The sequence below is a fragment of the Hirundo rustica genome, chromosome 4 (assembly GCF_015227805.2).
Source record: "Hirundo rustica isolate bHirRus1 chromosome 4, bHirRus1.pri.v3, whole genome shotgun sequence".
NCBI classification, from domain to species: domain Eukaryota; kingdom Metazoa; phylum Chordata; class Aves; order Passeriformes; family Hirundinidae; genus Hirundo; species Hirundo rustica.
In genome coordinates, this window is record NC_053453.1 from 7,152,500 (window position 1) to 7,169,325 (window position 16,826).

At 41.0% G+C, this 16,826-nt stretch overlaps 1 protein-coding gene across 7 annotated transcripts in view; it reads right to left on the bottom strand.

Annotated features, from left to right (window-relative positions):
* Positions 1–2,342: 2,342 nt before the first annotated feature.
* Positions 2,343–16,826, bottom strand: part of GRM3 (glutamate metabotropic receptor 3) — a 104,069-nt gene continuing 89,585 nt past the window's right edge. For all 7 annotated transcript variants that reach the window (XM_040062786.1, XM_040062784.1, XM_040062787.1 and 4 more), the window contains 3 exons: positions 11,961–13,027; positions 8,267–8,441; positions 2,343–2,892 (listed from right to left, as the gene is read on the bottom strand). In XM_040062786.1, coding sequence (XP_039918720.1) covers positions 2,819–2,892; positions 8,267–8,441; positions 11,961–13,027 — 1,316 coding nt within the window. In that variant the 3' untranslated portion in view covers positions 2,343–2,818. The remainder of the gene's footprint in view (positions 2,893–8,266; positions 8,442–11,960; positions 13,028–16,826) is intronic.

Sequence of the window (16,826 nt, forward strand, 5' to 3'; positions counted from 1 at the left end):
TTAAGGTTGAGCCTGCTCAACCTTAAAACCTCAACCTCACCCTGCCTCCTAGTCTCTCTCCCACAGAAAGAATAAGTACTAAGACCAGAATTTAGTGAATGTGAAACCACTACACTTAAAAGGTTTTCATGCCAGTGTGGTGTGGAAGGTCTCTCCTTTGTCATTTTCATTTTCTGTCCTCTTGTGTTTTGAAACTGCATTACTTCGTCAGTCAATACCAAACAATCTGCATCCATTGGCATCCAATGCAAAGTAGTGAAAGGCTTTCAAGACAAAGCCAAATAAAGTACAAGAATGTCAGGAGCATTCAGTGGTTTGGAAGTCCAGAACTCTGCATGTTTTAGTTATTGTTTTTTTTTTTTGTATGAAAGCCCCACATGCAAGTGGCTTTCAAGCCAGCTAAGTATTCATAGCAGGTGTTCAGACACAGACACTGGGTCGTTTTCTCAATAGTGTCATCAAAATGAATGAAAGCTCCAGCACAGTGAGATCCTCACCTGCTATAAATTAACTTCAGTAATGTCAGTTTAGATTCTGGGGCTGGAATTTATTTGACACAATGTCTTAATTTTTAGTGCAAACTCTGTGACCTGAGCAAGCTGTGCTCGCCTTTATTTGGAGAGTTTCATCCCTGCCTGAAGTGTCTGCCTGAGATAAGCCAGGATAATTATGCCTACTTCCTTCCACTGAGTACAAAGGGAGAGGGGAGACGTCTCAGATGTAGCTATTTACTTTGTTCTTGTAAACAATGAGTGCTAGATGAGGTACATTTGACCCTGATTGTGGCTTTCCATAAAAATTGAGAAGAAACTCGCATTGGCCTCAGCATTTTTAAGAGCTCCATAAAGATGAGATGTCAGAATTATGGTCAGATATTCTGACCTTTTGTCACACTGTGACCAGCCTCTTCGTCCACAAAAGGGCACACCAAAGTCAAATAAATGTAGCTTCTCAACCTGAGGTGCTTTAAGAAGTCTTAATTTAGAAAGGAAGACTTCAAGCCTGTCAAAACTTGACTCTGGGCCCTGCAGGAGGAAACTAGCCTGAGACATCAGGCATGCCAGAGGTTGTGGAGAGGAAGAAGCTGAATGCAGCGCTCTGCATGTAGGGCAGGCTGATCTATGGCTGTTCTGGGGAAAGTCACAGGGATTCCTGTTCTGGACAGCTCTATGATGCAGGGGCTTAAATGGCTGCCTCTGTCATGGAAGTGTTGATATCAAGAGATCTTTGCTGGTGGACGTGGGGATATTTAGAAAATACAAGCATCCATCTATGAGTAGGAATTTCAAGAACCTGCATCTTTAATTTTTGCATTCCAAATAACAACTACTTCCTTTGCCAGTTCAGCCCTAAAGGATTTGCAGCTTTCCAGAAATGTGTAAAAACATCTGCAAGTGCAGGAGAATTGGGCTCCAGAGAACCTGTACATCCCACACTATGTATCCATAGTGTCTGACTTTCAATCCTCATTGGAGTTGCCTTTGAAGTCAATGAGAATTTTGCTATTGACCTCAGCTGGAATGAGATCAATGGGAACAAGCCCTTAGGTAAATATGCTCAGGCACATTAATCAAAGGTGTGTTTGTTTCCTTAATGACTTTTTGGACCTGGCAGAAGAGAGAATTCCAGATTGTTTCAATAGAGTGAGGGCTGCTTTAAGAGTGCAGTTTCAAAAGCCAGACTTTTAAGATATTTTGCAGTTGTCTAAGTAGGTGGTATGTGTGTCTTGAAGCATTAGGTTGGAACACAAAGGTCACCCCAGGGACATGTGTACATGTCTCCCGCATTTCTCTTTTTTGACTTTCTGGTCTCTGTGGTGCTCCAATTACCTTTTGCAGCACTGTTGATGCAGACAAGCTGAACCAGCTTTGTTTTGGCTGGAGATAATAAATAGTCTTAGCTAATTTTCTGACAGATTTTATTCCAACCTAATCTAAGTTCTCTTTGTTTTTATATGCTACCAATCCATTGTGTGCATGACGGCATTTAGTTGTGCCAAATGAGTGAGCCAGGAGTCAAAAATGCTTTGCTAATATCTCATTAAGATGAAATTAGACATTTTCACTTTTGAAAATTACCCTATATTTTAAAAGCAGAAAGAGAAATTGAGATGCTTTAATAATGTGTTTTTTTTTTTTTTTTTAAGAAGAGAGAATTTCTGTGTGACCTTGAAAAAGCAATAATCATAAGCACATATATTGTTATGTGGATTTTATAACACAGCACTGACCAACACACAAAAACCTGTGTACAAACACTCCAGACTTCTTATCCTTTTTACCTAACCTCCTCTCTAGAAAAATGTAATGACCTTGAGAGAGTAAGGAACAAAAATGAAACCATGCTGAAAAACTTTTATCTTTTTATTACTGGTGCCTTTACACTAATACTGCTGTTTTGTGCTGAGAAAACCAATCTGTTACACGTAAGGTAACTGTAATATACAACATAGAAATGCAGTCTAAGTTAATTACAACAAGGAGCTACAAAAAAAATTTGTAGGAAAGAAGTCACCTAACATTGCAACTGTGCTTGCAACAATCACTCCCTTACTGCAGGACTATGCACATTGTGAACCATGGTTATTTACACATCCCTTACAACCGTTAACAACAGAATGGCTAAAATCAGTCTAAAAAGTTCCAGAACGTCACTATATACTGTACAATCCTCAAAAATAATTTATTACACTGTATCTAAAAAAAGGTACTAATTTTGCTTGGATGTCTTTTGTTTTCTGGTGTTCTCTGGAGTGCACAACATGTGCAAAATTTTGCCTAACAGTCTAAAAACTCAAGAACTGAACCACAAGCCACAATCACAGAGACGAAGTGGTGGAGTCCAGAACTTCCCTCCCGTTGCACACGGTTGGCACGTACATACTGGCAGATGCTGGAATAGAAAAAAGGGAAAAATCAAGTGACTTCAGGACAGCAAAAAGGAGCAGCACACAGGATTTGAATTTGTGTGGGTCTGGACCATCTCACCCCATTTAACCAAGGTGCCTAATGAAAACTCACTGTCCGTGTCAGCAGCTGAGCTGATGGAGGTGCTGCTTGCACCTCTACATGGCAACTCAGACCTCAGGCTGAAGCATCCTCTGAAGAAACCTGTTTTCACTTTGCTGCCCACTGGGTGGTTACACTTCTCCAAGAACCATCAGAATAAAATACTTTGTTTTTTTTAACGATTCTGTGCCACTGAGTCTCAGTTTATAGCACTTTGCATGGTAGTGTGAATTAATACAGCTCTAATGGTGCTAAAATATCTCAGTAAAAAACCCCAAACCTTTGAATTTTATGTGTTTTATTGGCAAGAAATGCTAAGGTCTGATCCTTTGAGCTTTCACATAATTGCGGCAGACACTCGTGAAGAAAATACATGTTGTTTTACATATGGGAGATAATCTACCATATTAGAATTCTGTGTTAATCACCTTTTAATTAATAAAAATAATCATTATAAGAACATAGTAGGTGAAGTGAAGAATTTTTTTTATAACTGAATTTAAAAGCAAGATTGTTTCTCACCTAATCACAGTAATTTCTGCCTATAATACACTTCACTTCTAGGAGCTCTGGATCAGGATTCAGTATGCATCCAGAAGTGACGACCAGATTCTGATAAACTTGTTTACATGGTATAACATTTTATACATCAGTTTTTCATTGCTTTAGTGGTATTAGGTGACAATTGAATCAGAGTATAACAATCTGTTTCCAAATGTATTTGTGTTTTGAGCAAAGAATATATTACCCCATTCTGCTTAAGTCTTGTGGATTTTAATTTAAAAGCAAACTGTTTTGACCATCTTTATTAAAATTATCCATTGGGCATCAGGAAGGTGTTTTCAGATACTCTGTGGCATCTCTGCTCAGGGCACCATAAAGCTGCTTTTTGAAAGATCCTTTAGGTTAATGGTATCAGTGACCCAGAGAAATGTGATGTCTTCATCAAAGAAAACACATGGCAAGCAATGGCTTAGTAAACTCAATCATCCAGTGTAAAAAGCAATTTATGCACCTGACAAGGGCATGCTCAATCTTCCACATCTGGTGCTGGCTGCACTCTCAGTTGCACACTAGTTCTGTAAAGATGCTCAGTATAGTTTTTAGAAAAAAAATATTCTTTCTTCAAATCCACTGGTATTTTTTATTCTTTCACTGACTGAATAAATATTTCATGGAAAACAGAATTGCTTTAACAAAAGAAATTTAGAGTCATCTACTGGACTAACCTACTACTCAGAGGGCAGGACATCTTCCTGAATTTGGAGAGCCAAGAACAAGCCCCTCCTCTGGATTAGGTCAATGGAATTTAATCTCTCACAACATGGAATTGTGTTGTGAGTCACAGATGTGGAGCAACTGTTGTATGTAAAAGACCACAGGGCATCATGTCTGTGATTTGTAAAAATGAATTTCTATTTTGTATTCTGGTTCTGAATTCTATTTTTAACTGGGTATAGCGTGGCAGCACAATGACCTAATTTTTTTTTTTTTTTTTTTTTTTTTTTTTTTTTTTTTTTATTGCTGTTATTTTTATTTCTACTTTTTGTTAGAGAATAGAAAAATCATTTCTACTCAGGAAACCTGATTCAAATCCCTGTTCTACTGCAGTATGGCTACAGGCAAAAGTATTTTGTTTCCATGAACTTCAGTCACTTAACCAGAATTTTTTAGCTTCAGGCTTTTTTTTTTTTTTTTTTTTTTTTTTTTTGAAGTCCAACACACCGACAAGCATGAATAGCTCAAATACTATGGTAACTGGGTCAGGAGGATATCAAAATTGGACAGAAATATATGATGGTAGGTGAGAAATGAGTGGCCTTGCCTTTTAAGTTTCCAGGCTTCCTGCACAGCATGCAGCTCTCTTCTAGTACTGGGATGCAGTTATTAACTCTGCTGGGTGGAGTAAAGTGTTCACAGCGAGCATCCAGCTCTCCTGAGACAGAACAAAAAACCTTACTTTTCATTACAGACCTCAGCAGTGTTAATCACTGGCCCTGCAGGGTTCTGAGCTGCACTCCGTGCCTTATAGCAGCCGCCAAGGGATTTCCTGGAATACTGCTGGATATGCAAGAGACTTCATTTTGTGTTGAGAGCAAGGACAAAAGTGTGACACCAGCATAAGTTGTGATTTGGCCCAAGTTCATGCTTTTGATCTCCCTCTTCCTGGCTGTCCCTCCTTTTGCTTAGATAATCCAAGGAAAGGAACCAGAGGTGCAATGGGAGAGCCCAGCACTGCCATGGTGACCTTGCAGCTTTGCCTACACAGCCAAGAGCAGGCAGGTCTGAATCTGCTGTCAGTGTGCCACTTAGAATCATGGAGTCATAGAATATCCTGTCTTGGAAGGGACCCCCAAGGATCACTGAGTCCAGTTCCCGGCTGTGCACAGGTCAGCTCCAAGAATCACACCATGTGCCTGAGAGCATTCTCTACTCAGGCTCACAGCTGGACAGCTGTGAGTTAATCTCAGTTATGTCAGAGCTAGTTTGGAGCCAGGACTGGGAAAAACATTCAGAGGGAAAAAAAATTGCCAGTCTGGCTCTAAACAGTAGGTTCAATTCTCTTTCTGACCCCTGTGCAGGTTGCCTGGAGGAGCTCAGCTCTGTGTGCAGATCTCCATATGGATGTAACTTGGAAAAATTACATCTAGTTTGAATTGTGAAGGTACTTATGAATTCAGAAAGGTGAGTTCTCCGTGAAGTTTTATGGGTGCTGAAGCCTATAACAGAGGAAAATGGGGGAATATCCCAATGGGGGAGACACTGCTGGGGCAGCAGAATTTATGCGGCATGCTGCCAAATGGGAATTTGCAGAACCAAAACCATGTGTACAAATATATACATTTCAAAACATGTCATATACCTAAGCATGCTTTCACTCTGCCTCTATTTGGCTTAAATCCATATTCTTTTTTTAGTCCAGACTTCAGCTCTCAAAATGATCAAAGCTAGACACTATCACTTTGACTACCCAAAAGCATCATGAGTGCCACCTTTTCTCAGAGTGTTTGACCAGTTTTCATGGCTGAGAAAGCTGTGTTAAAAACTGTTTATTTGTCACTTGCTTTCAAGTGCCACTATGCTCATGGCATTCATGATCAATGGAGTGAAGAGGTGGTGGCAGCCCTGAGATGCAATGGAGGTGGGAATCCATGAAGATAGGAAAAATGCTGACCTCTAGAGCTCTGATAATGTATAAAAATGGGCTTTTCAAAGTTACTAGAATGCCCTAAAGCTAATTTTGATGAGTTTGATATTAAGAAGTCTCTGAATGATGAAAATGCCATCGAGACCAAAATAAAAACAATCTGACAGCCCCAGGAGTGATGAGTGGAATATTTTAGACAAAGATTAGAACCAATTTGGATGGCAACCTTTTTGGTGCTTTATAAATGACTAGCCAGTTAAGAAAAATAATGGAAATTTATTTAAAATAGCTTACAAATTAATGGAAGGGAGTAAGGGCAGATTTTTCATCTTGAAAACATTGTCACTGTGATAGACACTGTTATTTTCCCAAATAATTGTCCTAGATGGAAACTGTAGGGCTGGTTCCTTTGTGTGTGATGGACGTTTTAACCCTACTTCCATGTCTTTCCATGGTCTAAAAAGCCCAACACGTTGAGCAGCCCTCATTCAATTAGGTGTAAGCAGTAAAAGTAAATAACTGCAGCAACCTTTCCCAAACAATGAAGTTGTAAGAGATCGTAAGTCTGGATTTTTATGCTTTTCTTAATGTCCTCAAGCTATTTGCAAGCTTGAAAATGCAGGTTTTAATGTGAAGATGTACACTTAGGATGTCTCTCAGCTGCAGGCAGGCTTACACACACATGTGCTATCCAGCTATTAAAATAAAAGTATCAAATTCCAAAATGCAATCCAGAATCTAGTACAAAGTGTTTATGAATCAAAATTATTTCTGACTAAACCCATTCCATAGCATGAGAGTATTAAAAAACTTGGAAACACGACTTGCACAAAATTGATAAGGAATGGTAAGAATCTCATTGGACTTACCATTTCACCAAGGTACCACACTTCTAAGAGGTTTTGGGAATTGATAGGTGTTTTGGGAGTGTTCAGCATTTCAGGCACATAGTGCCATCTCATTCAATTTTCCAAAATAGCAAGGAGTCTGGTGTCAGGACTGGATGCAATCCAGACACTGGGGACCAATAGAGCCATGTGGCTGAACTCTTGTTAAGGGACCCTGGGCATTCTTGCTGTGTGTTTTGGCATGGGAGAGCCAGGGATGGCTGGGCTTCCTTCACTTCCTAATCCCTGCTAATGTGATGCATAGCAGGGTGCCAAGTTACTTCCTTGCCCTGACATCTGAAGTGCCAAAGCTTTTGAAACAATTTTGAAATTTAGGTGGCACTCAAAAATCTCAGGCTAGGTTGTTGTGAACTTGCTGGAAAAGCCTTGCTCTGTGTCTCTCCTTTCCTCTTTATGACTGTAGTGTGCTTTTCAATTAGATTTCCAGGGTGTCCAGAGAGCTCAATGAATGGGGTGCTGTGTGCTCCCATCTTTGATGAATTAAGTTATTTAAAGCTAGACAAAGAAAAAAACCCAAACAAATATACAGATGACTTTTTTTTTTTTTTTTTTTTTTTTTTTTTTTTTTTTTTTTTTTTTTTTAAATTCATAAAACTGTCTGGGCACTTCACCCAGAAAAGGAGTGACAGCCTCAAAACAAAATCACAGCTGTGAACCTGCTTGTGATGAAGAGAGTGAAGATGAAGAAAAGAAGGGAATCAGAGCAAATGAGCTGTCCTTGCAACAGAACACTGATTGCTTCTCCAGGCTGTGGCACTGACAAAGGCTATTGATCATGCTCCGCATACAGATGCAGTTTATGGCATCCCTTGGATGCATTTTCTGCAGACTTGGAGCCTTTCCTTATAATGCAGGTGATGAGCCATTGAGAGCACGCTGCATTGTGGCCTGGATCCTGCCAGCGTGCTGCTCTGACAGGAATGCTCCGAGGTGATCTGCTCCTGTCACACTGCCTGAGTGACAGTCAGACACAGGCTCTGCTTGGTGTGTGCATCAGCCCGCGGTCAGTGCCCGCCAAAAACTTCCTGCTGACTTCAGTGAGCTTCAGAGCAGGCTCTGAGCTGACTCCCATACAAGGGGGTTGAGTTTTCCTCTCCAGACACAAACAAAATGATGCTTTCACAGGGTTACATAGCTCAGCCCACCCATCTTTACCCAAACTCACCACAACCCCATGGAAAGGTGGCAGCCTGGTTACTTACACTGGGAGTAAGTGGTCCCGGTGCCGCTGACGCTGAACCTGTTGAGGTGGAGTCTGTGAGTGACCACGTTCTTCTGGGGCTGGAAAAGGATGATGTGCACCTTGGGTGCAAACAAGCAGCCCAGCACAACAAAGCCACTGAGACTCACAGAGATGCACATGGTGGTGGTTTGCACCTAGGAGAGAGTGGGCACAAAGCACAGTGTTTCACTGTGGAAAGCTCTGAAATGCAAAATGTCAGAAACATTACTACATAACAGCACGAACCACAGTCCTGGGGGTTTGCAGTAGTGCAGGCTGGTGTGAACCTCTGTTGCATCCTTATCATCCACAATCCCAGTATCATGGGAATGTAGTGCTGGTGCTGGTGGTGCCCTGTGCCTCTGCATGTCAGGGAGAGATTGCTTGAATGTGTTCTCCCTCGTTTTAGTACAGAAAGGATAGATCTGTTCTCTTTCTCTCCTACTCTTGGTCTCTAACTTGATGAGAGAACTCTGTAATATTTGTCATGCAGTATCTGAGCAATGTTGGCTGCAGTGGGAACCAGCTCACACAGAGTGTACATTATGTGGGTTTACATCAGGTGTCTCATGCAAAGCACCCAACTGAAAACCAGTTTAGTTTCTAGCTCCAGTCCTAATTAGAGAACTTGAGCAAGTCCTTGAAGAAATATACATGTGATTTGGAGTAAAGATAACGTCTGGTGACTGTTTCAGACTGGGTCTGAAAGGTGTCCTGATTTTGAGACATCACTTTTTGGGCTCAGAAATGAATTGTTTGTAAGGTTAGAGGATTTTAAAATAGTTGCCTTGGGGCATTTGTTAATGTAGCTTTGCTGGTACTATCTTTTATTGTTTTTATTCAATAGCATAACTAGGTGCCAGTTTACTGCCTCATTTTCAGTTTATATTCTTTTCTTCCAAGCAGATTTCTTAATTAACATGTTGAATTAAACTGCTTTAAACTCTGCTGCTTAATTCGAATGATTATACATCTACAGCTAATTTTTCCTTAGTTACACTCCTGCAGTTCTTTGAGATTAGCCATCTTCCATGGGAATGCTTCTCATATCTCCTCATCAGAAATAATTGTTGCAAATTGGAAAATAGAGTAGGGAATGGACATTGTTGCTTTACATATATTCTGAGCACAATTGGTGTTTTGTCATCAATGAGGCCAAGTAATGTGATCATTTAATAATCACTTTTTGCACAACGTGGATGTTGCAAGCACCATGAAATGCGCTCAGCTTTCACAAGTTGAGTGAACATGGAGGATCCAACAGATCCTGCGTGAGAAAGGAACACCTCAGCTTCACATTCTCCTTCACCTCTCTGTGTTTTTTCCACACACCTGTGCTGTCAGGTCAGGTGGATATGGAACTGGGTGCTCTAAGGGTAAGGCAAGACAGGAGTTTTCTTATAAAACAAGAGTAAATGAAGCTACCTTTATTTTCATTAGTTTCAAGTTATGGGTTTTTTCTCTATCAAAGCTCTCTTCCCTCACCCTGTTTTTCCTACAGTGTGTACAGCCCAGAGCAGCTCAGCTGTGCTGCCATAATTATACACTCAATCAATTAAATGATTTGTGTTAAAAATAGCTCCATCCCACAGGGCTCCTTTTAATCCAGGTCACTCCAATGGTTCAGTGTGTAACCCGGCCTCACAGACTGGACTGGTGTGCTGGCAGAGGGGAGGAAATCCCCCTGGACCATGTGTTCTGCTAAGGCACATGGAGAACAGGAAGGTGATTCAGGACAGCCAGCACAGCTTCACCAAGGCTAAAGATGCATTTATCTGGAATTCTGTAACGTCTTTGATAGGTGCCCCCCCAGCACCATTCTCTCTAAACTGGAGAGATGTGGATTTGATGGGTGGGCTGTTAGATGAATAAGAAATTGGTTGGATGGTCACATCCAGAGGACAATGACTCAGAGTCCTGATGGGCATCAGTGACAAGTGGTGTCCTTCAAGTGTCCACATTTGGACTGGTGTTATACAATATCACCATAAATTACATAGATGAAGGGATCAAGTGTATCCTCAGCAAACTTGCAGATAACTCCAGGCTGAGTGGGGCTGTTTCTAAGACTGTTTATAGGTGATGCTACCAGACTAGGCCTACATTAGGACAGCACAAGTTGATTCAGAGTCAACATGTGACATTGCATGGAAACTAAATATGGGCTTCTTGAAGGAACCACATAAGTGTAGACTCGTCATGAAAACAGCAAAAAGACATTTAAAGCATCTTCCCTGATTCTGTAGTACTTGAGTTGGTTTATTTGGAACCTTGTATAAAAATTCAGTGCCTACAAGTGGTTTTGAAAACTCCACTCAGGAGATAAGGCTGTAAAATTCTCTTTGAACAATCAAGTCATGCTCTTCTTGGCCATTACTGTCTGTACTGCCCACTCATGTGACTGTCTGCACTGCTATTTCCCTCCTATGTCTGTCTTCCTGATTGCTTTGGGTGTCCTGAGCTGTTCCCTGGTGCCTTCCTTAAACTTTTCCTTCATTAGCTTCAATCCATTACTTGCTATTCTAACTCCTCCTGAGACTGAATAATCCCTTCCTCTCGTTTTGTTGCCTTGAAATTATTTATGGTCTGTGATCACGTCTCCCTGGGTTTACTCTTGTCTAGACTAAATATATTTAGCTCTTTTACTGTCACTCTGCATGTCTCACTGCGTCATTTGTTACTTATCCTTCTTTTCTAGAGGTTTTTCAGTACATTTCCTAAGCTGAGTAAAATAGTATTAAATATATTATTCCAGGGTGGCCACACCAAAAGTATGTTAAGTGACATTATTAGCTCCACAGTTTTATATACTATTTCATGTGCCTACTAATGGCAATAACACCCTCCCTAAGGTAATCTACCTTTCTTCTGGGCAGAAAGTTGAACTAATTCTCTGCAAACTGCTGCAAGGGCCAACTCCCACAGTCACTTCTCACATCATAATAACTGTGAGATTTCCAGTGGAGCAGATCTGAATCTTTTTTCTCAGACAATTTCCTTCTGTTCAAAAATATGATTTTATTGAACTTGAAGCTTTGCAACACTATCTGACAATTTAAACAGTTTAATGTTTCTAAAGTTTGCTGGTGAGGTTGACCAATTCTTGCTGCTCAGTGAGGTATGTGTTTTTTAAAATGCAGAAAGAATAAGAAGTTCTGTATTTAAGTATAAGATTTGTTGATTTTTTTTAACAACCCTGTTTCAAAGGAAATTTTGAAATTCTATCCTTACATTTTTTATTTGGAAGGAAATATCATGTTTTAATATCAGATTCTTTTGCAGAAGAAGACTGGTTAGTACAGATTTTATTTTAAGCCAAATTTCTTCCAAATAACTCATTATGACTAATTTTAGGTCATGATCTACTGGTTTTTTTTGTTTAGACTTTGACTTCAGATAGTGACGAACCCAAATGAATACTTAATTCATATGTTATGCCTCTACTGCAATCAGACTAATGATATTAATCCCTTCCAGCTCTGACTGCACATGCTCTTTTTGAAATGAGACCACTTTTCTTAGAAGTAAGCCGAAATCTGATAACATTGAAAGAGAACTTTTGTTTGCAAGGGACCCAGGGCGCAAAATAAGTGAAAAAAAGCCTTTAGTGAATGCTGACATGGTCCTCTAAAGTGTTGCATATGATTTATGGAAACGGATGCCCAAGGACTTACTCTGTAGTCACTGGATGTCACATAAAATATAGGGAGGAAGGCCAGCCAAATGATGCACGTTGTGTACATTGTGAAACCGATAAACTTGGCTTCGTTGAAGTTCTCTGGACATTTCCTGGTTTTGAAGGCATAGACAGTGCATAAAACCACGAGGATGACATCATAGGTTAAGGACATTAACATACTGGAATCTTTGACGTTGCATTTCAGGATGACCGTCTCTCTCTTCTCAGGAAGTGTGTATCGCCTGGTGCCCGGTGCCTCCAAGATGAGCCACACGGACACCACCACCACCTGCACCAAAATCAGACTCAGGCAGATGAATACCTGAGAGCTGGGGCTGATGAACTTGGGCCTCTGAGCACCATTCTTTACGCCGTCAAATATTCTGGCAATGCAGTTCGTTTTTGTCAGGAGGGCAGAGTAGCAGACTGCGAAGGAACTTCCCAGCCCCAAACGGCGGAGGGTGCAGATGGCTGGAGAAGGCTTGGCTATGAAGAAGAAAGTCATGCTGTAAGACAGGAAGACCCCAAAGAGCAATATGTAGCACAGTTCACGGCCTGAGGCTTTGACGAGGGGTGTGTTGTTGTGCTTGATGAACACTCCAATGACCATGAAAGTACAAATAAAGCCCAGGCATGCAATGGTAACAGGACCTATTGCCCAAGCATCTTCCCACTTGATGTAGTCTTCTGGTAGGTCATAGCAACCAGTCAGGTCAGCTGTGGGCCATTTTCCAGGCCCACAGTCTGCACAAGTGAATTCATCAGCCAGGTACTCATAAGTTTCACAGGGAATACAAATCCAACAGCAGACATCTCCAGGTTGCATATTCTTCATCTCATTAGGAGCGCAGGGGTCACTGCACTGGGAGACAGGGACAGAGTTCCTGGACCAGTGGATAGAGTCTACCTCCAGCGACAAAGTTTCTGCCCACTGACCAACCTTCACGTAGGAGTATCTGTCTCCAGTGAACTGGAAATTGAACACGTTGTATCGTCCTATCCCATCTCCATAGGCATCGAATTTGACAATACTGTCTGCATCATTGGGAGGGTTGAATGGAGCTGTGGGAAAAAAAAAAAGAAAGAAAGAGAGAAATGCTATTACTAAAGCTACGTATGATATCTTTTCATCCCTTTGGCAAGCACAGGCACCTGACAGCTTGCAGAATACAATTTAAGGCAAGTCAAGAAGTTTATGTTTGCCTCAGTTTTGAACTTGGAAGAAGAGCTCAGATAATGGAACTCTATTCCACTTTACATTTATAAACCTAAGATGACCAATGTCCTTACTTTATTTTGTCTTGGATGCAAATCAGTTCTCTAATTATTTCTCCCAGTATGCATCACTGTTGTCTCTCACATTTTCTCTTGAAAGAAAGAGGTCTGCTTCCAAGTGTCAGCATTCTTTGGTGAAACTTGCCTGCCATGTGTCTTGGGTTATGTAACCTAAAAATGTGTATTCTATTTCATCTGTTGAAAGCTGGGTTTTGGGAGATGTTTTTTCCTTCTCTTGTAATTCCACGTGGGAGGGGGACAGATGTCTTTTGATAATGGCCAGCCATTAAAACCAGATGGGGCAGTGTTTCTTATCTCTTTCACCACCCCTCCATCCTCCAGGGGGACATCTTCTGATAATGGGCCATTAGGGCCCACCAGTGACATGACACCTTCCATCATCCCATTGTGAGATGCTCCACCCAGTAGGGGAGGAGCCAGCTGTTCCCAGCTAGATGAAAACCAGGACTGAAGGACACAAGGTATCCTGTTTTTCCACTGGATGCCTGGAGGAGGACTGGACCCATCTTGTCACCTCTGGACTTTCTACAGGACCATCTCTACTCCACAGAACCACATCTGTTAGTCCAGGGGGATTTATTTGGACTGCTTCCAACACCCTGACCACCAGGGTGCCAGGTCATATCCCTGACTCTGCCAGGGTTTTTGCCAGGGTTTTTGTTTGCTTGCGGGTTTTTTTTTTGGTTTTTTTTTTTGTGGTTTTTTTTTTTTTTTTTTTCTTTTTTTTTTGGTACTACTAAATGTATATTTTCCTTTTTTAATATTCTTAGTAAAGAACTGTTGCTCCTATCCCATATCTTTGCCTCAAAGCCCCTAATTGCAAAATTTTAATAATTTGGCGGGAAGGGTGTTTACATTCTCCATTCCAAGGGAGGATCTAGCTTTCCTTGGCAGACAACTGTCTTTCAAAACCAAGACACCATGATATAAGAAAAATTAAATGGACAGGGCATTAAATGTCAGTTTTGATGCCAACAGTCTGGAGTGCGGTTGAACAGAGGATTCATTTTTAGGATGATGGAGAAGTAACTGTAAAGTCCTCAACAATTTCTTACTACGTCTTTTTCTCTTCTCCCTGTGTTGTAGGCAGTTATGAAACCATTCTATTTTGCTTCACTTTTACCAGTTTCTGATATTTCTTGTATGGTCTGAGGTGCCCAGCACATGCTGCTTTGGTCCTGTGTCTTGTTTGGCAAACAGATGAAAAAACCACAAGCTGGATCTGGGATCTTCTGTGAAATCAATATTGTAATACTTCTAACTGGTAAGCTCTGGAGAGTTTTGTTTTTTCTCCAGCTGAGGCTTATCCAGGGAATGAAGAAATATTAAAAATCTGTGAGGAAATTGCATTTACCATGTGATTTATTGGTCACTTGCTGTAGCATCAAAGGTAAAAAGCTTTACAGGCAGGAAGCAAAAGGATTATTTTTACCATTGATGAACAATAAAAGTGATTTTATTTCCCAGTGCTTTGGCCACTGTCGTTGCTGGAATGAATCTCTTTCCCTGCCTCTGTGCCCATGCTGTGCTTGAGCTTGAGCAATATTGTATAAGGGTGTAATATCCTCCTCCACTTCAATCTCCAGATACTGTGGATTTCATGGGGTAGATTTATTTAGCTTCTTTAAAACACCAAGACCAACTTCTTTCACCTTATTCCTGCACAACATTATCTTATTTTGTAGTACTCTGGCTAAGGTCAGTAAAACGGACACTGGGTTTTGGCGCAGAAACCCCAGCTGGAGGGATGAAATTGTCATCTGCGCATCCTCAGTGCTGCAATTGGAGTGCATTTCTTTCCCAACTTTCTGCATATTGTAGGGTAAAGTCGGAATATAATTTACAGCCACCTATACTCTCTTCTGAGTCAAGACTCTGCTTGTTCTCATCCCTGCCCTCTCCCGCTCCTTCCCACCTCAGCTGTGTCAGCCACAGTGGTGAACAGCCTTGGTTTGCAGGATTAGAGTCATGCAATTACAGAATAATTTAGGTAGGAAGGGTTCACCAGCAGGGTTCTCTGATCCAACCCCCCTGCTCAAGCAGGGACATCCCAGAGCATATGGCACAGATTCATCCAGACAGTTCTGGAATATCTTCAGTGTGGGAGGCTCCACACCCTCTTAGGCAACCTGTTCCAGTGCTTGGTCACTGCACATAAAAGTTCTTTCTCATGTTCACTAGTTCCAGTTTCTATCCTTTGCCTCTGTCTTATGGCCATTGAGAAGAGCCTGGCTCCCTTCAGACACCCACATGCACTGATGAAGTCTCCTCTCAATTATGCCTTCTAAAGGCTGAAAGAGCCCAACTCAGCCTTTCCCCATAAGACACACAATGCAGTTTCCTTATCATCTTTACACCCCTCTGCTGGGCTTGCCCCAGGAGCTCCATGTCTTTCCTGTACTGTACAAATTAGGACTGGGTAGCCCAGGAACTTGTAAGAAGTTTATTTTTATTTTATTTTATTTTATTTTATTTTATTTTATTTTATTTTATTTTATTTTATTTTATTTTATTGTCACTGTTGGCATCTAATTGTAACACCCTGTAGTCCAACAAGACCTCTGAGAACACAAAAATTAAGAGCAGCATAATCCTGCCCCAAATGGCCAGTCCTGGTGGAAGTGACATGCTCTAAATTAAACAGGCAGATAAATTTGAAATATAGGTCAACAAGAAGAATATTAAGCAGCTTTCCTCCTCTCCCTTCTCCTCCTCATGCACAGGCATGCAAGTTCCCTCATCCAGGAGCAGCATTAAAACGAAATCATAATGCAGCACTTAACAGCTCCTCAATAATGTGCTGTCATTACCAGTGTCTTCTTTCATTATTCATAACACTTATACAGATTGTAGAAGCTGTTAACACAGCAGCCCAGCTTTATTCACTTCAGTGCTATCCAGGCCAGATGCAGAGGTGGGCTGAGAGCCTGTGACTGCTGCTGGCCCCAGTGGAGCTGCAGGTCAGGAAGACAAACTGCACACTGGTTGTTTGACATCTTCTGTCTAGTGCATAACTTGAAGACCACAAGCACCTCAGTGCAAGTTACCTGAGGGTCTGAAACAGCAGCATTTTTCAGGAAAGAATTCCCTCTGTGTAACATGTTTAACAACATCTTAAAGAAGATAGAATATTTTGTCATTTAAATAGAGGAAAGTATTTTCCTTAGATTTAGCGGGTAGGTCCAGAAGGCAAAGCAGATAATCTCACACAGAGGTAGTTGAAGCTCAAGGATAATTGCCTTCCACAGGGCTGTTCCCACGCTACAAGAAACAAAAGATTTTTGTAGGACAACATGTTCTAAGTTAACCAAAGCTTGTAGCTTGAAACATTCATTTTTAGTGGCTGCTGATAGAGGGAAATAAATCACCCTCTTTCAGATGGAAAGGATGAAATCATTTAACCAAACAATGATATATTAAATTATAGTATGGTGAGCCAAAGCCTACAAATGAGCCCACTGGGTGGCAGCAATTAATATACCCACTGATTACATATAAAATCCCTATGGCATTTTAGTGTATCATTTATCAACTTGTTCTAGATCCTGTAGGATCACTTCCAAAA